General features: G+C 39.2%; 1 protein-coding gene across 3 annotated transcripts in view; it reads right to left on the reverse strand.

The window, feature by feature from the left end:
* STAU2 (staufen double-stranded RNA binding protein 2) overlaps positions 1 to 22024 on the reverse strand; it is a 180390-nt gene that overhangs the window by 149031 nt on the left and 9335 nt on the right. For 2 of the 3 annotated variants that reach the window (XM_075705206.1, XM_075705207.1), the window contains exons 2-5: positions 10429 to 10636; positions 9188 to 9333; positions 4053 to 4212; positions 1628 to 1763 (exon numbers count right to left, since the gene is read on the reverse strand). In XM_075705206.1, the coding sequence (XP_075561321.1) occupies positions 1628 to 1763; positions 4053 to 4212; positions 9188 to 9333; positions 10429 to 10627 (641 nt within the window). In that variant the 5' untranslated portion in view covers positions 10628 to 10636. The remainder of the gene's footprint in view (positions 1 to 1627; positions 1764 to 4052; positions 4213 to 9187; positions 9334 to 10428; positions 10637 to 22024) is intronic. The other variant, XM_075705208.1, reaches the window with a different exon arrangement.

Here is a 22024-nt window from a genome sequence, read left to right on the forward strand (position 1 = left end):
ACCTAATCCCATTATAAAAGTAATTCAAGTAAATGTAGGATTTCTAAATATTAACAAAACTCATTTCAGGCACCACAGTTAGCTTTGTAAAACATGGCATATATAAGTGGAGAAATCATACAGGTCAAGAGAGAAATCAATCAGGTCAGCAGTGACTAGAAATACAACACAAGTAATACAATAATCAGGCATTTCTGCAGAGTAATGACAGAGTTTTCTTCCAGGTTATTTTCGTTTGTCTTTTACAGTTCTAGGTATTGTTGCTATTAAAAAAAAAAAAAATCAGACTGAAATGTTAAACCCCTAAAGTTATCATGATTTCAAAATCTGGGGAAAGGTAAAATAAGATTAAGTCAACTGAAATATTTTCCTTAGGCAATTCTGAAATGCTGCATTTTCATTTCAAACTCCTTAATTTTTAAACATTGCTGTAAATTCAATTTCTAATAAAAGAGCAACGTTGAACCAAAACACTTCTTCAGAGTCCATAGCCTCGTTCTTTTTTATAATTATGAGACGCACAAAAATTAATAGGAAATCCATTAAGCAAACTTTTGTAAGAAAGGCAACATTTTTCCCTGATGAAACATGCTATTAGAAATTCCTGACCCATTTTGTTTTTTTCTTATTTTACAGATTATACTTGGTATTACTTTTGGAGCTCCAAAACACCTGATCTAACATAGTTCCTCTGCAGAAAAATAAGGAAAAATGGGAAGAAAACCTATCTCAGAGAAAGAAGTTCTTGGGATTACAAATTAATACATGTACTACCTTAACTTTCTCTCAGACTGTTCCGTTAGATACAAATTACATTTAATTCAGGATGAGCTAGAAAAGTTTTTCCTATCTGTACTAACACTGTACAAATACCAAAGATGAAGATGTTTCAAAAATTTAGAATAGAACACACTTGAAAAATAAAATATTTGGATGGTCAGTTAAGAAAACTGCTCCACCCACTTAAATTTTAATTTTTTTTACTCTTTAAGAATTTGATAGTTTAAAAACAAGATTTTGAATATTGCCTTCTCAACAATTGCTCCAACTTACTACAGTAAGGACAGCATTGATGGAGGACTCTGAATATAGGTTTCTAAGCTGTGAAATAAAGGATTTTTCCTAACCAAACACTGAGGAATAAGGAACTGAGATTTACCCAGCAGAATGGTTAAAAAAATGGAAACCTGAGAAAGGTTTCAAGCTGATTTTCAAAATGCAGCCCTCCTACTTTTTATATCCAATTTCTAAGAAAAGAGTGCTTTATTTTTAATGATACAGATTCTAATCACATGACACAAAATAACAGCAAAGAAAAGCAAAACCTCTCTCTGAAGTTAATGCTCTGCCTCCTCACTGCCATGGCTGCAGACTGTAACTCCAGTATGCACATTAAAAAAACAGAAACAGTTGTTTTACATGTCTTTATTCCTTTTGACATGCTTAGGGCATCTGTCTTCTTTTAGAAGGAGATCATGCAGGTTTCTAAATAAGGCTGCACAGACTCTCCTTAGTAAAAAAATCTTAGTTTTATTTCACTCTGGAATAACCTATGGAGTTCATAAAGGTTTAGAACACATTGATAAGCAAAGGATAAAAAACATCAAATAACAGAAAAAATACAAACCTCTGATTGTACATGCCCCGGAAATTATAATTTGCTCTATAATTGGGCATTGGCTTTGGATCTAATGGCCTGTAGATGGCAGGCTCTCCTCTTTTCATAGCCAGACCATTCAGCTCCACTGTCGGAGTTATACTGCCTGCAAAAAACAAAGAATACATGTAAGGCAGTAAAACCACAAATACTGCAAAACACACAAGTAGGACTGAGATGAGCAGCAAAGAGAGATCTGCATGATATTTTTTTGCTCTTAAATTTAAAAAGGAGCAACTACAATGACATGTCAGTTTCTCTAAAAGACGGGAATATAGATGCCAACTTAATCACAAGCAATGAAAAAGAACATTTAAACCTTTATCTCAGTGCATTCTCTATGCAGTTTCAGTAGATTAATCTTCACATATGAATGAGAAAGTCAGTGCTATAATCAAGGTGATTATTCATCTTTCCAAAGTGCTTATAATACATTATGACATTTTCTGAAACTATGAAGATAAAAGAATAATGTCTCTTTCCACTGAATACCATTAAATAAAACCACAAATAGAGCAAGCAGTTAATAAGCATTACAGCAGTAATTTGGTAGTCTTACAAGTTAGAAAAAATGTTTTATTTGCAAGACTTGAAAACTTTGGACTAACTAAAAACTAATGATCTAACAAACTGAAAATACAACTACTGGAAATCAGTGTTGCTACAGCCATCTACTGGTGACAGAATACAAAAATAGAAAGCAGACAGCACTTGCTCACTTGCATGGTCCTCCAAAATGGCAAATAAAAAGCTACACTGACTTCATTTACTTTTTTTTTTTTTTAAATAAAATGTTCAGCTACAGTATTCCTCACCTGTGCTGTTTTAAGAAAATCCTAAATGACCTAAATGTACATTCCAATAAAAATGAGTTAATATTTTCTTAAAATATTTTCATAAGAGGTTCAAATGAATCTAGCCTTAAAACAGCTATGATGAATTTGCCAGTCTGCTATTGAGGCTTTATATGCCAAATGACGAAAATTTTTACACAATACTTATTCAAAAACTTCTATCAACAACAGTATTTATGTTTTCCAGAGCAAGGAACAACTATGAATTCAACTATATAATAAAAATGCAAAATGCCATTTTGCTGAGAAGACACCTGTGCATATATAACACACCTTTCGTAAGGCAAAACTGCAGTGTTAAGTGATATAATTTTTTAATTAATTCTCTTAACGCCTATTCCTTTTGTTATCAGCTTTTCCCTTTAAGAATACGCTCAAAGCCAAAAAAAATCTAGAAACTGAGTGATAATCTGCAATGTTAAGAATGAAACCCAGGATCCCTTTTTATAGAAGCGTGAGCCTCCTGCTTTCTAAACAGCCAAAGTCACAGTGACTGAGAAGGACACAGAGCAAAACGAGTGTCTTGGGTCTGGAGAAGCAATGTATTGATCTCCAAAGGAGCAAGAGAAGACTATCGCATCACCCTCAAACAATCCTTAATGGCTAATGCTCAGGATAATACTCACAGCTCTAGAGGGAACTTACTCCTGCTTTTTTTCCAACATAGAGAAGATTAACTGCAAAATTACTCCATATTTAGAAAGTGGCTGAAGATGACTTTTTTTAAAAGTGTGGGAGGAGGCAGAGGGAAATATAAAGGGAAGAAGGGGAAAGGGGAAAAAGGAGTGTAAAAAAAGGGAAAAAAAAGGAAAAGACTTTTTTTCCTCATGATTTGCTCTCTTTGTGTGAAATAAAGTTAGGAATTTTTTTTTTTAAATTTATCAAATAAGACAGAACAGATCACTGAGCACGTGGCTGAGATGTGTACCTCAAAAGGTGTTGCATGCATAGAACGCAACTCACAGGTAACACCTCAAAATGAAGGATGCAAGACACCAATATACATTCTTTCTATTGTTCAAACAACAGTTTCTAAAGCCATTTGAAAGCTTTTTGAAAGCCAGGTTGCTGTGAAGGAAAACCTACTATGCAGGGATTATCTGTCAAAGTTCTCGTGACAAATCCTGACCTTTTATTTAGACCACGGATGCAATTTCACAGGACTGGACTAAGTAAAATTTGGCCCTTTCATTGGAAAATTAACTAAAATAACTTCAGAAAAAATGTTTTACCATGGTACTAATGGTCAGTTCAATCTGGTTTTGTCCTGTCTGTCTACTGTTTATCACGTACAACCACTTTGTATACATCTGAGCCTTATCTAAATAATCGTATTCACTTGCAGTTCAACCATTTTAGGTATAGGCATTAAAAATTCTCCTGTGCAAGCTCACTAGAGGTTCTTCATTACACTAGCATACCTATAAGACAGCTATGTTGATTCTCATCGTCCAACTTAACTGATATCTCAGTTAACTTAATTAGTGGTATAATATTCCAACAATTCAACAAGATTTATTTTACAGAGGAAAATGTCATACCTGGATTATTGTTAACATTATTTTTGGGTGGTCGAGGCGTTGGTTTGGGAAGGGTAGTTTCATTCAATGCTTTGCTAGCAGCAGCATGTTGGGCCTTTTTAATACTGCTTCCTTCAGCTTCCCAATTCTGTTCTCCAAGAGTCAGCTGCACTGTGAACATCTTCAAAGACAAAGAACAGGTAAACACTGGCAAGATTATCACCGTGGATTAGACCAATCTGTATAAAAACTTCCAGGACTGAATAGACACCATGCTCTCTTTTCGTTATATTCAACTCCCACATAACATGTCTGATTGTTACAGAGATCAGTGAGTCCTTAGCAGTGGGCAACATTTGACCTTTCAAATGACAAAGTAAAATAGCGTAATGTTAATGTCAACTATCAAAGAACAGAGTCATATTTAAACCAAGTAATAATAACTGCAAACTGATCCCCTGCTCTTGGAAGACTATATACAGGTCAGTTAAGACCACATTTCTTCACATTTCAATGTGTTTAGTCACTTTACCTGTAGAAAACAAGTAAAGAATGCTACTTAAAAAAGAAAGTAATTTTGTAATAATTCTGAATGGATATAAATGACTGCACAGTCTTCAAGGCAGTGGAGAACTTGGCCCAAATAGTTTTACCCAGTGAAAGAATTTCTCACACAACCTGATTTCTGAAAATAAAGTGTATTGTTAGGGCAGAATCACAACTCAAAATACAATCAAAAATATAAAGTAAGAAAGAAGTATTATCTTTTTGAATGAAACTGCAGTTCTTTAATGTGGACTCTACAGTGAAGACAGGAACTGTAAATATTCAGAGTTCAGAAATGGACTAATGATAAAAACCATATGTATTTTAAAATCTGCAATAAAGGATTATTTCAAGCAGTATCTATGCTGTGCAAGTTGTGAAGATAAAACTCAATGCATACGTAAGATATTAGATAGACTATCTTCTGTATGATATGGACATGTTCTGTTTAAATTTGAGCATCTAAGAACGAGAGGAGAAAGGGTAAGAACTCAATGTCTTTTCCGTACCAATTCCAGGCAGGATTTAATAGTCAGATACACACAGTAAACTAAGATATACCTACCTCAGAAAACAGACTAACTTACTTCAGGCAACATAAAGAATTCTACATATTAGTGTGAGCAGTATATAAAGTAAAATTTTCATTTCAATAGTTATTTGCTCTATAATTTTTAAAATTATTTAAACTTGCTAGATCCAGGACCAGGTATCTAGAGATGGGCATGATAGGCAACCTTTAAGTTTGCCTTTACTTATATTTTCATTTAGCATGTACTTGTAAACAAGCACTTGAATAATAGTATGTATGTGCCTCCCAACTCAGCCCTATACACATGCACAGTGCATATGAACTGAATGCTATAAATACATACTTGTGTCTTAATTACAGGCTTGAGTTTTGGCCTACTGTAATTTTCAGAAGCACAGCGCAAGTCTCTGTATCACAGTTCCTATCGCCATGTCATTTTTTCCACAGCAGTCATCACAATTTCCTCACAGACAAGAGGGAAGAGCTAAATAGTCTCTTAATTTTGCACTCTGTCAAACCCTACCCCCACCTGAAAACTAAGCTGGGTATTAGAGATAAATACCCATAATTATATAAATTATCTATAAACATACATCCTTATTACTAAAAGAACTGAAATTTGATTTCTGGATCTGGAGTTTATGTATTTTGTATTTTGCAAGAAAGTATCAGTGTAGTATTTTTATAGGAGGAGAATAATCTTGAATTTCAATAAAAATATGATGAATAATGGCTACTTATCTACCTATAACTCTCCTCTTAGTGCTTAGAGCAATAAACAGAAATTCAAGATAATAAAGGGCTTGCTCAGTAAACTTCTACAGCCAGAGCTCTAAACTTCTCACTTAGTCCATCTGACAAAAAAACTCCTGCAAAAAGACCACACAAAGTAGTAGGTGGCAATTTAATTAAAGGAATAAAACTGCCTAGAACCAAAATCTGGAGCAGCCAATGAAGCACTGAAGTTCTCCAAGACTGGAGCTGACATTTCTTCTATGGATTGAGAGGCATTTCTCACCAATATTCCTTAGGTCCAGCCTAATTTACCTGATGGCTAGAGAGTGGAAATGCAAAGGCCACCATGCTTTGTACTTGTTTTCACTCCATTGTGTTCGTAAAGTCAGTCAGTCTCCCTTAGCTCTGGCAATTCTTTCCTCCTCACTTTTTCTGCATGTAGAACTTTCTCTCCTCCTTCCTGGCCTTTTGAAGTGCTACATCCCTTACCCCTTTCCCTCTTCTCTGTACCAGTATCCACTTTCTTTTGCCACTGTTTCTTTTAAATTTGTCTCCCGAGATGCCATTGACAAAGAAGCACAGAAGAAATGACCAATCTGACCGAGTGTCCTGGTTTCAGCTGGGACAGAGTTAATTTTCTTCCTAGTAGCTGGTATAGTGCTGTGTTCTGGGTTTAGTAGGAGAAGAATGCTGATAACACACTGATGCTTTAGTTGTTGCTAAGTACTGCTTATGCTAAATCAAGGACTTTTTAGCTTCCCATGCTCTGCCAGTTGCACAAGAAGCTGGGAGGGAGCACAGCCAGGACAGCTGACCCGAACTGCCCAAAGGGCTATTCTATACCATATGACGTCATGCTCAGTATAGAAACTGGGGGGAGTTGGCTGGGGGGCAGCGATCACTGCTCGGGAACTGGCTGGGCATCAGTCAGCAGGTGGTGAGCAATTGCATTGTGCATCACTTGTTTTGTATATTCTTTTACCATTGTTATTATTTTCTCTTCCTCTGCTGTCCTATTAAACTGCCTTTATCTCAACACACGGGTTTTACTTTATTTTTTCCAATTCTCTCCCCCATCCCACCAAGCAGTGGGGAGAGTCAGTGAGCGGCTGTGTGGTGCTTTAGTTGCTGACTGGGGTTAAACCACGACACTGAGGTACTCGAAAATGTCATTTATGCTAATAAAGACTTTCTGGTTTTTCTTATGATAAAGATTCCACCTGGAGGGCAGACTCCTAGAAACCCTAACTGCACTGTCAGGAAGCGCCACTTCTCTCCGAGCTCCACTGTTTTCTAGTTTCCCATTTCACCCCAATTGTCCAAACTTACTTTCCAGAGAGAACTATAAGAAAGGATATAAAAATTTACTAGCATTTGTCGTCATGACACAGACAGCTGTATTGTAGAGCATGTCTCTGAAAATCATGAAAACCACTAGTGGACAGGAACAGAGTATGTGTAGGAGGAAAGCAACGTGAGACGCTGCTTAAATGGCAAACAGCAGCAGCAGCATCGCATCCTTGAGGTCATGCTTTCTAGGACAAACTCAGCCCTGTTTCACATATTCTATCAGGTATATCATATTACTAGCAAGACATTATACTACACTGCTAACACAGTCATAATCATTTCTATGTCTCTGCTTTTCATAGGTCAAAGGTACACAAGTCTGCATAGTCTTATCAATATCACCCTTGTTCTTCATCCCCTTCCCTCCTTTGTTCTTCTCATTTGCTGCACAGGTCAAAATCAGACTTAATATTCTTCTGAGTCTACAGAGCACATATCTTTTTTTTGACCACTATGAGTGTAATTAAAAATAATAAGAGGTAAATTGAAAACCTGAAAAAATAAGAAATCCATTGAAAATCTGGCTTTCAAGAGTGCAGCTAATGCAGGCTCAAGTAATTTCAATTATATTAGTTCCTTTAAAAGTAATAAGAAATATATGTGAACTATTTCTTATCCTGCTAAAATTTAAAGTATAGCATGAATGTAATGTAACTCAAATCTCTTTACCGTTGAGGAATATGAACAGCCAAACCCACGCCTTTTGGTACAACCAAGGTACTACTTATTTCACAATAAAGGAAAAAAGGTAACAAAATAAATATACAGCACAACAGCAAAAAGTGACAGGAAGCGCAGCAGATTTAACATGCCCCAACTTCAACCAACCAACCAGTGTATCTTGTGATGCCAAATGCCTCCAAGAGGGGGAAGAGCACTTCAATTTCCATTCCCAATGAGCGATCCTAAAAGCTTGCTGATTCTCAGCAGCCCTGCACCTGCTGACATCATTTCCACCAGCACAAAGGATGCACGAACAGCAGCCAAACCAGAAGGTCAGTGACGTGCATCGACTCTGAGCTAGCTGACAACATAACGTGCAACTGGAAAACAAGGGGCTATGGCAGAGAGACAGCCCATGGCTAGCTGAAACTGTTACTAATCTGCAGCGTGACCCCCACTGTCTTATGCAGTCTTGCCACTCTAGAAATACTGAGCACAAAGCAGCTACTAGTTACGCCACTGCCTCTCTCAGAGTTTTTCAGGCTTTCTTCTCCTCCCCCAGATTGCTCCTAACTAGGGAAAAAATTCAAAATTACGTCTGAAAATGATTATCATGAGAATATCTCTCTGTGTTCCCCATCATCCAAAAGCATCTTAATCTGTCCTTATGAAGTTGGGTATCTAAATTGATATGAGAACTGACCAGAATTAACTGTCAGTTCACTAGAAACTTTAATCCTATAATCATACTAGAAGTCTCAATATCACCATAAATCTTAAAGTTGCACAGAATTTAAAGGAAAGAACAGTAATAAAGTTTGTGCCCTATAATGCAAGATCCAAAGATACGGTATCAAGGCAATCAACTTTATGGACACAGAATCGTATCAATAAGCACTTTAAAAAATGACATAAACTAGTTTTGTCATCATCTGCACCACCATGAAACAAATGCAGAGGTAGTTATCAGAGGTACGCCAACTGGGAAGGATTCATGCAGCTTAAAAAGCAAACACTCCAAAATGATTAAGAAAGCGTGGTGATACTCTGGAGAGACCTTCACAAGGTCTTTATAGAGACCAATAAATACCAACTCAAAGGTGGAAGTCAAAGTAAGGTACAAAATGATCTACAGGGCTTCAACAGAAATACAGACATACTTTCTGAAAGCGTTTAAAAAAAAAAAAAAAAAAAGCAAGCAAAATAGAGAACAGTAAGAAACCCCTTACACTAGAAATGTGGCTGTGTTTGACAAGCGCACTTGTCCAGACCATGACATTATCTGTTCAGCATTTAAGGTACGGCTCATCACCTTGAACTGTGACCTTACCTTGGCATGAGCAGGCCCTCTTTCATTCAGAAGCTTATACTGGGGTTGAATTCTATTGAAACGGGCTAACTCATTTACCAGACACATTGGAGTTTTCTCTTTGGGGTTTGCCATGTTATCTTGGAGAGGAGCTGTAAATAAAGAGTCTGTAAAGTTTTTGTGGAGAAATGTATTCTTCACAACTTCGCAAAGCTTTGCAAAAGCAGCAGCATGCTTAGAAAAGAAAATACTTTGGCTAAAAAATAATTTGTGCACATATGCTAAATACAATGTTTAAATACCATTTAAATATTAATCATATGAGAATACGTATTTTACAATAACCATTTAGATTACATGCAATTGAAAAAAATACAACTATCTCTTTCCAAAATGTCTCTATAAAAGATGACAGTATAGGAGGACATATACATATGCTACATTTTTCTATGTCACCAAAGTTTACTGTCGGCAGTATACTGGTTGACCACTTTTTCAGAATGGTTTCTCAACACTTTGAAGCAGAAGTGGATAGCATAAGAGTTGCAAGATAAATACAGCCGCTGAAACTCTGTGGTCCCCACTTGCTTCTCCCTGCTTCTTCCCAGTGTTTTAGACATTTCTCACAATAATGAAGTCACTCTTAGAGCACTCACAAAGAACACCTTTCCTCCCCCTTCAAGGATTTTGTTCTCTTTTCTTAGACTACTTACTTCATGTAGTAGTCTTACTATTTTTTAACTTTCTGCTATTTCTTTTTCAACTTATTTGTATTTAACCCTAACACACATTGTCATTTCATGCTTAATTTTTTAGGATAACATTTCTGTATCTTATACCCAGTTCAGCATAGGAACTACAGCATTTATTAGTCTACAAAGTAAACACTGAATACTGCCAAGCAGTCTGAAGACGTTCTGTTCTAGGGAAGAGAAATACACTTGGAGACCTTCCTGCACCACTAAAACTTCTCTATAAAAGATACGCTCCGAATTTGACAAAATAGACGTGTTCTTTTCTGAGCTTTTATGTCATTGATCAACACTTCACTGTAAGTCTGAGTTCAGTAACTTTAATAACTAAGTTAAAGAAACTTAACTTAGTAAATAGTCTATTTGGCCAAAATATTTTTCTATAGGATTTTTTTTCTTTATTTTAATCCTCTTTAAGACCTAACTTTTTTTTTTTTTTTTTTTTTAAATTAACAAGTCATCAAAAAGATTCATTTGAACATCAAAGAAAATATACCTGGACCAACTTACCTGGTGAGTTGCTAGAAGGCGCAGGATCCACAAGGCCGGCAGTAGGGCTGCTACAGCTGGCAGCCGATTCCGAAATGGATCCGTTCATTGAGGACGGCAGACCCAGTGTATTTGTAGCTGTAACTGGTAGGGGTAGCACCATAGGGGACATGGTAGGTCCGGACAGGTTTGCTGTAGTCTGCATCTTAACTTGTGCCATTGCCTATCACTGCAATAAACAAATTATTATGAGCAGGGCACTTTGCATTTTGGATGTTAAACGACGATAGTGATACTAACAACACTTCTTTTTTGCTCCTGGATCTGGGTCACAAAACTACCCACAAAAGTCATGCCTATGCACACATTACTTCCAAACTGATGCACAGAGCAACAGAGCTCACAGCCAACGAAAATCACCAGAGCAGAACCTACACGCCCTGACTCCAGGTTCTGTTGCTCAGCTGTGGCATGACCCTGTCTGAAATACAGCAGGAAGAATGATTATTCTAGAATAAAATTCCATACAATTATTCTGTGGATGAGATTAGCACCTGCCAATTTCTTCAAGAGAGTATGTCTTTGCAACAAACTGCCGTGGCAATCTTTTGCCACAGCCTTCCAGTAAAGTGCACACAAAATACCAAATAAGGCCACAAGAGAAAAATCCCTATTTTTTCTGTCTGTTACCAAACTACAAAAGAGAAAAAATAAGAAGAGAAAACAAACAAACAAAAACACCAAAGAAGCAAGTTCTGAAAAATCACTGCTTATGCAGTCAACAGGTAGAGCACTTCAGTCCTTGTATAAATTACGAGCACAGGTACCAGGATTTCCTAAACTAGCCTTTAATCCAGTGCCTAAAGCATTTACCTGGAATATGCCAGGTAGTAATTATCTCTCTCCATCTGCCCAAATGAGTTTCTTTATTACCAATACCTATTCTCTGGCTAAGTCTACACTCCTAAACAAACCAGGGTCAGGGCACGGCTCCTTCATACTATTCACTGAGAGTATGCTCCTTGGCTACTGACACAAAACTCTTGCAAAAACCATATGGTAGCAGTTCAGAGGCCAGCAGGCACCCCAGGCAATCCACCCAAATAAGCTAGGAGGCAGTCATTCCCAGTCCTCTGGGGAAAAGTCTTGGCTTTCTCCTTTTGGCATCAGGAGCAAACAGGATGATGTATTTTATTCAGTAGCATGGACATAGGCTGTATTTTTTTTAGGGTTCATACACATCATATGATCTGTACAGAGCGGATAGAGACACGAACCCCGTAACAGCCAACAAATACCCTGGAGACCTGGGACCTCTCCCGGCAGCAGCTCTGGTCCCTCTGGCTAAGGCAGAGGAGGACAGGAGCCCAGTTCTCCTCTGTCCAGGCAGCATCCTTACCACCAAGCTCTTTGCTACTTCTGCTGGGGTAATTCTCTCTTCCTAAGAAAAAATCCTATCCACCTGAAAAACTTTCTAACTAAGGTATTATTGAAATGAGTACAACTATATAAAAAATTTTGATTACATCAGTATTTTTGCCCTCCCCCAATCCATTAAAAAATATCCAAGTATCCCTACTCAGAGGCACAGTATTGTTGGATTAAGATCCCAAATCACTTGATACACCACAGAGTGCAACTACTTTAGCGCAGTTGCACTAGTATAATGAAAATAATAAATCTTATTATTGTGACTCTGTGCTTTGGAGAAGAGGCTCAGACTGGAGTGACATTTTTATTACTGAGGGAAGACAGATGACTGATTTAAATCTCTGGAAAAGCAAAAGTAAAAAAAATTAAAAATGAAGCCGAGATACAATCACTTGCCCTTTTCATAAATATCATAAGTAAAATGCTAATAGTGACAGATTTTAAAAATACATATGCAGTCAGCTGAGATACATTCAAATACTTCATGTGTTCAAATTTATGGACTAAATTCAGACTGTAAAAATCCTACTGTCACGTAACAGCAAATGTCACATAATACAGCAGTATTGTTAAAGGGTCTAACTTAAAGACTGAGAATGTGTGTAAGTATAGAATTCTTTACTATATTACGTGTTTAATTCTGATTTAAAATATATTAGTATAGGTCAGAATTAATTCAAAAAGTTTCTTAATTGTAAACATCAAAGTCAATGATGGCAGAATCAGGCCATATTTATTAAACATCTTTAAAATGAAACCAACATAATATGAAATATCATCATAATAATTAAACTTTAAGAAACTCTTTAAAGTATTTACAGCATTTTAGCTTACAAAGATGAGTACGAGAAAGCTGTCACTCACATAGTACTGCATGAGATGCTATTGAACACCTATTCTCAAGCCCTGTCACTTAGGAATTATCCTTTCAGCTTCCAGTATTGTGAACGTTTATTGTTCAAGAAAGCAGAACTTACTAATAACCAAATAAAATCATGTGTTTTATGAAGTATATTTATAGCTCCTATAGTATTGCTGGGATATTTTGTAGGATTGATCCTTTTCTATTAAGGATAAAAAAATAAGTTTGATAATAGCATCAAGGAACTGTAAAAATGAACAAGATGAACTTTAGGGGGAAAAAGACATTCTTTATCCTACAGTAAATTAAGTAGGAAATTAAACTGTGAAATCAGAATAAAATCTAACATATTATGTGTTGGCATTTGCTTATTTTATTAGTTTTCTTTTATATCTAAAGCTGAAGAACTCCTACAAAAACTGTAAACATTCTGTAAATTAACCTGCCTAAGCAAAGATGCCCAGGAGGTAAATATAGTTGTAGGGACTAACTCTTAAATACATGAGATATTTTGCTGGTTTTGGCTGGTGTAGAGCTAATTTTCTCCATAGTAGCTAGTATGGAGCTCTATTTTGGATTTGTGCTGAAAACAGCGTTGATAGCAGAGGGATGTTTTCATTCTTGCTGAGCAGTGCTTATGCAGCATCAAGGCCTTTTCTGCTTCTCACCCCACCCCACCAGCGAGCAGGCTGGGGGTGCACAAGAAGTTGGGAGGGGACACAGCTGGGACAACTGACCCCAGCTGACCAAAGGGATATTCCATACCACATGACGTCATGCTCAGCACATAAAGCTGGGGGAAGAAGAAGGAAGAGGATGACGTTCAGCGTGATGGTGTATGTCTTCCCAAGGAACAGTTACGCATGATGGAGCCCTGCTTTCCTGGAGATGGCTGCACACCTGCCTGCTGATGGGAAGTAGTGAATGAATTCCTTGTTTTGCTTTGCTTGCGTGCGTGGCTTTTGCTTTACCTATTAAACTGTCTTTATCTCAACCCACGAGCTTTCTTACTTTTACCCTTCGGATTCTCTCCCCCATCCCACCGGGGGGGAAGTGAGCAAGCAGCTTTGTGGGGCTTAGTCGCCAGCTGGGGTTAAACCACGACAGATATGAAGATAATCTATTTGTAATCGGTTCTAAAAATCCACTAATAGAGAGACAACAGAGAGAATATAGTTGATATAGTGCTGTCATGTAATTTTCACATTACCAAGCAAATCATCTGTGATGTCACCACAAAAAGGGGAGAAAACTTATATGCTCCATCTTTTCTTTACATTATTTTACATATATACCAGCGACATACTATTTTATAAACAAGTGATGTAAAAACATTTTGAGGCCTTGCAGCCATGAGCACAGAGCAGTTTGCTACTACACAACAAAATGCAGGACTCGAGGGAAATTTCACTAAGCTGGTCACAGATGAAATGGAGTTATATAATCAAAATAATTTTAAATCTTCTATGTAGATATTTCTGAAAAGCGTGTCATATACAAAAAGGACAATTTCTTAGGATACTACGGATATGATTAGAAAGCCCCCACACCTCATTTCAGCTGGCTAACCCATAGAATCATAGAATCGTTTAGGTTGGAAAAGACCTTTAAGATCATCCAGTCCAACCATTAACCTAACATTACCAAGTCCACACTAAACCAGTCAAGGGTAGACTAGACTAAAACCATGTCCCGAAGTGCCACGTCTACCCGTTTTTTGAACACCTCCAGGGATGGTGACTCCACCACCTCTCTGGGCAGCCTGTTCCAATGCTTGACAATCCCTTCCGTGAAGAAATTTTTCCTAGTATCCAACCTAAACCTCCCCTGGCGCAGCTTAAGCCCATTTCCTCTCGTCCTATCGCTAACTACGTGGGAGAAGAGACCAACACCCACCTGGCTACAACCTCCTTTCAGGTAGTTGTAGAGAGCCATCAGGTCTCCCCTCAGCCTCCTCTTCTCCAGGCTAAACAACCCCAGTTCCCTCAGCCGCTCCTCATAAGGCCTGTGCTCCAGACCCTTCACCAGCCTTGTTGCCCTTCTCTGGACACGCTCTAGCACCTCAATGTCTTTCTTGTATTGAGGGGCCCAAAACTGGACACAGTATTCCAGGTGCGGCCTCACCAGTGCTGAGTACAGGGGAACAATCACCTCCCTGCTCCTGCTGGCCACACTATTCCTGATACAAGCCAGGATGATGTTGGCCTTCTTGGCCACCTGGGCACACTGCTGGATCATGTTCAGTTGGCTGTCAACCAGCACCCCCAGGTCCTTTTCAGCCAGGCCACTTTCCAGCCACTTCTCCCCAAGCCTGTAGCGTTGCATGGCGTTGTTGTGCCCAAAGTGCAGGACCTGGCACTTGTCCTTGTTAAACCTCATAGAACTGGCCTCAGCCCATCGGTCCAGCCTGTCCAGGTCCCCCTGCAGGGCCATCCTACCCTCCAGCAGACCGACACTCCCACACAGTTTGGTGTCATCTGCAAACTTACTGAGGGTGCACTCAATCCCCTCATCTAGATCATCGATAAAGATATTAAACAAGGCTGGCCCCAAAACAGAGCCCTGGGGAACACTGCTCGTGACAAGCCACCAGCTGGACTTTACTCCATTCACCACTACTCTCTGGCCTCAGACACCCAACCAGTTTTTTACCCAGCGAAGACTACACCCATCCAAGCCATGAGCTGCCAGCTTCCCAAGGGGAATATTGTGGGAGATGGTGTCAAAGGCTTTGCTAAAGTCCAGGTAAATGATGTCCACAGCCTTTCCTTCATCCACCAGGTGGGTCACCAGGTCATAAAAGGAGATCAGGTTGGTCAAGCAGGACCTGCCTTTCGTGAACCCATGCTGGCTGGGCCTGATCCCCTGGTTGACCTGCACTTGCCTGTTGAGTTCACTCAATATGAATCTCTCCATAACCTTTCCCGGCACCGAGGTCAGGCTGACAGGCCTGTAGTTCCCTAAGTCCTCCTTCCGGCCCTTCTTGTAGATGGGCGTCACATTGGCAAGCCTCCAGTCATCAGGGACCTCCCCTGTTAACCAGGACTACTGACAGATGATGGAAAGTGGCTTGGAAAGCTCCTCTGCCAGCTCCCTCAATACTCTCAGGTGGATCCCATCTGGCCCCATAGACTTGTGAGCATCCAGGTGGCATAGCAGGTCATTAACTGCTTCCTCCTGGACTATGAGGGCTCCATTCTGCTCCCCATCCCTGTCTTCCAGCTCAGGGGGCTGAGTACCCTGGGGATGACTGGTCTGGCTATTAAACACAGAGGCAAAGAAGGCGTTAAGTACCTCAGCCTTTTCCTTGTCCTCGGTGACAATGTTCCCCGCCACATCTAGCAAAGGATGGAGATCCTCCTTGGCTCTCCTTTTATTGTTGATGTACTTATAAAAACATTTTTTATTATCTTTTACAACAGTGGCCAGATTGAGTTCTAGCTGGGCTTTTGCCCTTCTAATTTTCTCCCTGCATGATCTAACAAGATCCCCATACTCCTCCTGAGTTGCCTGCCCCTTCTTCCAAAGGCGGTAGACTCTCCTTTTTTCCCTGAGTCCCCACAAAAGCTCCTTATTCAGCCAGGCCGGTCATTTTCCCCGCCGGTTAGTCTTACGAAACAGGGGGACAGCCCACTCCTGTGCCCTTAAGACTTCCTTCTTGAAGAAGGCCCAGCCTTCCTGGACCCCTTTGCCTTTCAGGACTGCCTCCCAAGGGATTTTCCCAACCAGCATCCTGAACAGGCCAAAGTCTGCCCTCTGGAAGCCCAACTCATGTCTAGACAACCGTGACACCCAAGTGTCTCTAGAGGAGTTTCCCTTGACGCTAGGCAGTGGTTACAGATGCCTGGATCTCTGTGAGAAAGCTGGACTGCGCAGCTGTGGCTGCCAGCTTTGTGTCTTTATCAAGCCACCAGCTGCCACGCCGAGACATCACAGCAATGATACTTCTGGCAGTCTCAATCACATACATGTCTACCCAGACAAAGTCCATAAGTCACAGCGCTGCAATTTTTGTAAAGTTATATTCCAGAGCTTATGGTGTCTTCTGAAGTGCTGCAATGTTTTTTCCTCTCTTACTCTAACCTGCACAGCTGTATTAGAAACACGACAGAAGACATTTAAAGGGATGTAAGTATACTATAATTGCATTTTACTTCTTTTCTGCTTTTGAAAGCACTTTGTACACAGGCAATTACACAGGTTTCAATAAACAGCTGGTAACAACTAAGGGCTATTGCTGTGTAAGAAAAATTACTTGACATCTCTTTATCTCATATACACAATACTTTTGGTTATACATTCTAATTGGTGCCTGGTTTTTACACCACTATCACGTTAATGATGCCAGGTCCATTTCTGCAGGAGTGCTACCTAGCAAGTTCTAGCCTGTGCTCTGTTCGTGAATCTGACTGTTCTGCAGTTAACAAAACTTTCGGTTTTTTTTAAAAAAAAAAAACACCAAAAGAAAAAAGCAATTGTTTCAATTTTTTGAGATCACACTGAGTCCTAATTCTAGTTATACAATGTTTGCAGTCTCCTCCAAGCCTGCTTTATAGCATCCACAAATGTAATAAGTGTACTGTTTCATCCACATCATCAATGAAAATATTGAAAGGTACAGGAACAATAGACTGGGGGCAGTGTCTAAGCAGGCAGCATCTCAATATTTTTTTTCCAGACCAACCCTTGCTTTGGTTAGCAGCTTCTGAATGCAATTCTTCTGTAAAAGTCCCAAGTCGTAGTACGTTAATAGACCTAACAGCTTCCTAACTAAGGAGGGTTTGGTTTTAGTTTTGGCCTTAAAATTCCATTAAACTCTCCATTCTCCTTCTATTCTCCTGGTATTACTTCACTCACTCAGTTACACAAAAGCATACAAAACTGCCAAAAGGTAAAATGTATTTCTTTCATGCTGTTTCTCACATTCACAGTAAATATTTATACATATATGTACATCAATACAAAAAGTACTACGGAAGTCTTAAGCTTTATGTAATTTCTTTGTACTGTGTTATACCTAGCAGCTTATTTGGAGATAAGAGAAACCACACAGCTCTGCATTACCTTCAGAGCAGCTGTTAATTCAACCTTTTCTGTACTATAAAATCAAATAATGAGATAGTCACACAGTAGCAGTTTAGCAAGACCATGACTTAAAGCAACAGTCAGCAGATGGTTATCTAGAATTACTAACAAAATTTATCTCATTTATACATTTTAAATAGGCAGAATTGACAAACAACACATGAAATCACACAGGGTCTCTATATGTATATTGTATATTACTGCTGGTCCCCACTGTTTGTCTTCCCCATTTGCTCCTCCATCAATTTGTTGCTGTTTGCCTTACTAGGAGCGGTTTGCCAACAGCCAAACTGATCTAATGACTTGCTGCCATAGCAGGGGACAATCCCGCGTCCTCTCCGCCCTACAGCAAAAAGCTCATACTCTTCTGTCCATTTACCTCGCTAAACCAGCTCACACATGCGTGAAGAGGAAGATCAGAGGAGCGTCCCTGCCTGTACAGGGAGAGCCATAAACTCCTGACCTGGAGTGGGTGCAAGAAATTAGCCCTTTCAACTCCTGCCAATCAGCTTAGCTTCGCTGTCAAACCACACACCGAAGTTCAGGTCCTTCACACTGTTCCACACAAAACCCACGATCTCATCCCCGACAATTTAATCTTCAGAAACCTGTGGCCTGGTTTGTTTGCTTGTTTGTTTTACAGTGCCTTACACTAGAGATTCTTAATTTCAGTGGAAATCTGGACATAGCTACTGGCTAATTAACAACTAAGTAATACATGATGGCAAGTGAAGTTAGGCCTTAAAAGCATTTTACTTTCCTGAAGTATAAGGGGGGAGAATCCCTCTGTTATTTTGGTTATTTTGATAAAATAATTTACAACCAAAGACAAAAAAATGCACACAAAAAAGGAAGGTGAATTGACACAGAATATTAGGAACTAATACTCAAAACCCAAGGAGCTGCAAGGCTTACAGAAACGGTCCCTGACTTGCTCAGCACTAAACCCAGCCCCTGAGGACTGATTAAATACTAGAGTTTCTTACAAGCTGCTTCCTTTGCTCTTGGACTGGAGCAGAAGAGTGTTGCAGACAAATCCCCGGGAAGGCAAGGCAGGGCCAGGCAGCTGCAGTGAATGCCAGGTCAGAACATTAAATCCCATCACACTTACAAAAACTACTTCTGTGTTTTCTGAAAGGATATTATCATCCACAGTGGAACAGACTTTGCAAACTCCTATATGCAATCAGTAAGAAACTTTCTAAGGAGAGGCAGGAAGGTATTTTGCCAAAAAAAAAAAAAAAAAAAAAAAAAAAAAAAAAAAAAAGTAGGAAATTGAACAGATTAAAAATCTGCACTCACAATCATTTTGAGCCACTTCAAACAGCAGTCAGCTCAACTTCTCTTTTGAATTACTACACAGGACAAGCACATTAAAACAAAAAAAAGGACTTCAGACTCAGAAGACTGAGCTAGAAACTGCTTCATTTCGCAGACTTCTTTCATCATGAAAATAGATTGGTTCCCTAATCTCCAATACTATGTTGATCCAAGATGCTACATGAAGCACATGAGTCTCTAAATCAATGACCAGATTACCGTTACTTGGCAATACATATTATTTATATTTGTCACCAATTCAATCCTTCTCTAACAACTCTTTTTACAATAGCTTTGTGTAATTTTGAAAAGAAAGGAAGATTTCCAAGCAAAACCAGACCAGACAAACAAGGTAACTAATTATGGGATCAAAGACTAAAACCTAAGATGTTCTCCATCAACAAAATGGCCAAAGGTGGGGATTTTTGTTGCCATTTAATTATCATGTGTTAGCAAGGGGGCTAGAACAGAAAAGGCAATTGAGATAAGATTCATACAACTTGAAATACATGTGTATGTCACAGAGCAAACAAATACAATAAGCAAACATTTCGGATGTAGTAAACTGCTTAAGCCACTACAGCAAAAGACAAGTAACTAATACAAAAAATGTGTGATCTACAAGGCCATCTACATGCACAGTGTATCTCACACCACAACAGTTACCTGTACCATGTGGCACTCCTGTACAGTGAGATATGAGGCTTCAGGTAAGGATTAAAGACATCTATAATTTAGGTTTCCAAATATAAGCAAGGTGTCTAAGGACAATATAAGCAAGGAGTCAAAGGAAATACAGTATGGAACTCAGTCCACCCATGGTCTACCAGTGCCATTTGAGATGTCCTAGGATATCACATCTGGATACCTGCATATTCCATCAGCTGCTGCTTCAACAGGCAGAAGTCCTCTCCCAGAAGACCCACACCACAGCTGACACTGCATGTGGCAGATGGCTTAGATAAACGATGGCATGAAAAGGCAATGAAACCGCAATAATGTATGTGTTTAAACAAATGTGCTACACTGCTAATCAATACAGCCAACGGACCCAGGGAGTTATGCAAGGCGATCAAAAAGTAGGCTTCTAACAGGGTTAGCTAAACCACGCAGCTGAGTGGCAGCTGAAGGCTAGACAGGATAACTTGTTTGAAACTGCACTAGATGCCTAAATGCAGGCAACTGAAGCCTACCCAAAGTCTACTGCCAAATGTGTCTTTGACAAATAAGAGATCATGGACCTTATTAAAACTAACAGACACAATTACAGAAGCAAATAAACTCCCTTGCAGAGAGGTTCCCCACCTAATATATTTGCCTAAGACGGGTTTTTTTGTAAGGAATGATGGAAAACGCAAGGGTTAGGGCACTGACTGTAATTGTGCACATTTGCATGTGGAAGAGCCTAAAAACTTGTAACAAGAGAAACTTAACAGAAAGTGGAGCATATTGACAGGCAGGAATGCAACTCTTCCTTTGCTTCCCTGGCAACAACGAGGCTGACATGAAAAAGCTGAGAAAGGAGCAACTCAGGCCATGGTGCGTCTTACTGTGTACAACAAAATGGAACAACCCCAGCCTGAACACACAGCTAATTTTCTCTTCTAACAGAGGAATTATAGTCAGGACCTGCGTATACCAGACAGCCACTTGAATTCTCAAGTGGAGACTTCACAGGCAGACATGAAACAGAGATCCTAAGTAGAGAAACTTTATTAGTATTAATCTTGAACCACGATGGAAAAAAGGATTGCTATCCTCACAAAAAAACATCACCGATACCAAAGATCACTGAAGCAAAGGCTGAAACAAAACAAAAAAACCCAAACATCCGGAAAACCCTTAGAGAAGAGTCTGCAACCAGAACAAACACTTTGTGGGGACAGCTGCTTGGCATCAGGGAAATTCAGGAAGCTTAATTACAGAACTCCCATTTGAAATGACAAGGGAGATCAATCAGATTATCAACTTGAAAATTTCAATGCCAGAAGAAAACTAAAAGATAAGGAAAGTCAATCTGTTGCATCAAAAACTAAACCAGGTGGGCATCTCAACACTTTTCAACCTGTTTATAACCCAAAGCCCGAGGGGGAAAGATCAGGCTGTTTCATATAAATATCCACTACTTTTCAAAGATAAACTCATCAGAAAGTTTATGTGTCTCAATTTATTGTTGCCATCCAGAAAACAGAGAAGATGATCAAAAAGCCATGGAAATTTCCAACAGTCAACATAAGCTAACCCAGTTCTCATGCTGCCACAAACTTCATGTCCAGAAAAGACACCGAAACAGCCAGCCAGAATATTGCTTTAGACACAGCCATCAGTTTGACCCCGCTAGGATACCCTGAATTATAACAAAGAAGAAAAGGTGAAACTCTTCCATGAAACAGCAAGGTGATCATCAGAACCTTCTTTGTGGAAGGTGCTCCATATCCAAAAATCCATCATGGTTTGAGGTATGTCCAAAAAGCTAGCCTATACAAATCTTACAGATCAGAGGCAACACATCACACACACTCCCCAACACGCAAGGGTAATATCCTTCTCTGTATTCATCCACTGCAACTGGGAGCAACCACTGATCCAAAGGACAAAAGCTGGCTGTTCAGTATTGTAACTCCTTAGATCTCTCCCTTACCATGACTGTAAACTACCTACGACTTCTTGAAAACTGAAAAATTTTATCTCCCCAAACACTCTACGGTACTGCATCACATCTGTAATGTTTTTGAAAAGATGACCTCACCTCCCACAATCCTTGGAGAAGGGAGAGTAGGACAATCAAGAGAGACTCTAGGCAGCACTGACACAAATTAAGATGAATTTCCACGGCCAACTCAAAATTTACCCACACAAAACATATCAGAAAGGTTCAAGGAGACAACTAATTAATTTAATGACTCCAGAAACTGTGAA

Source organism: Pelecanus crispus, chromosome 2 (assembly GCF_030463565.1).
Source record: "Pelecanus crispus isolate bPelCri1 chromosome 2, bPelCri1.pri, whole genome shotgun sequence".
Classification (NCBI taxonomy): domain Eukaryota; kingdom Metazoa; phylum Chordata; class Aves; order Pelecaniformes; family Pelecanidae; genus Pelecanus; species Pelecanus crispus.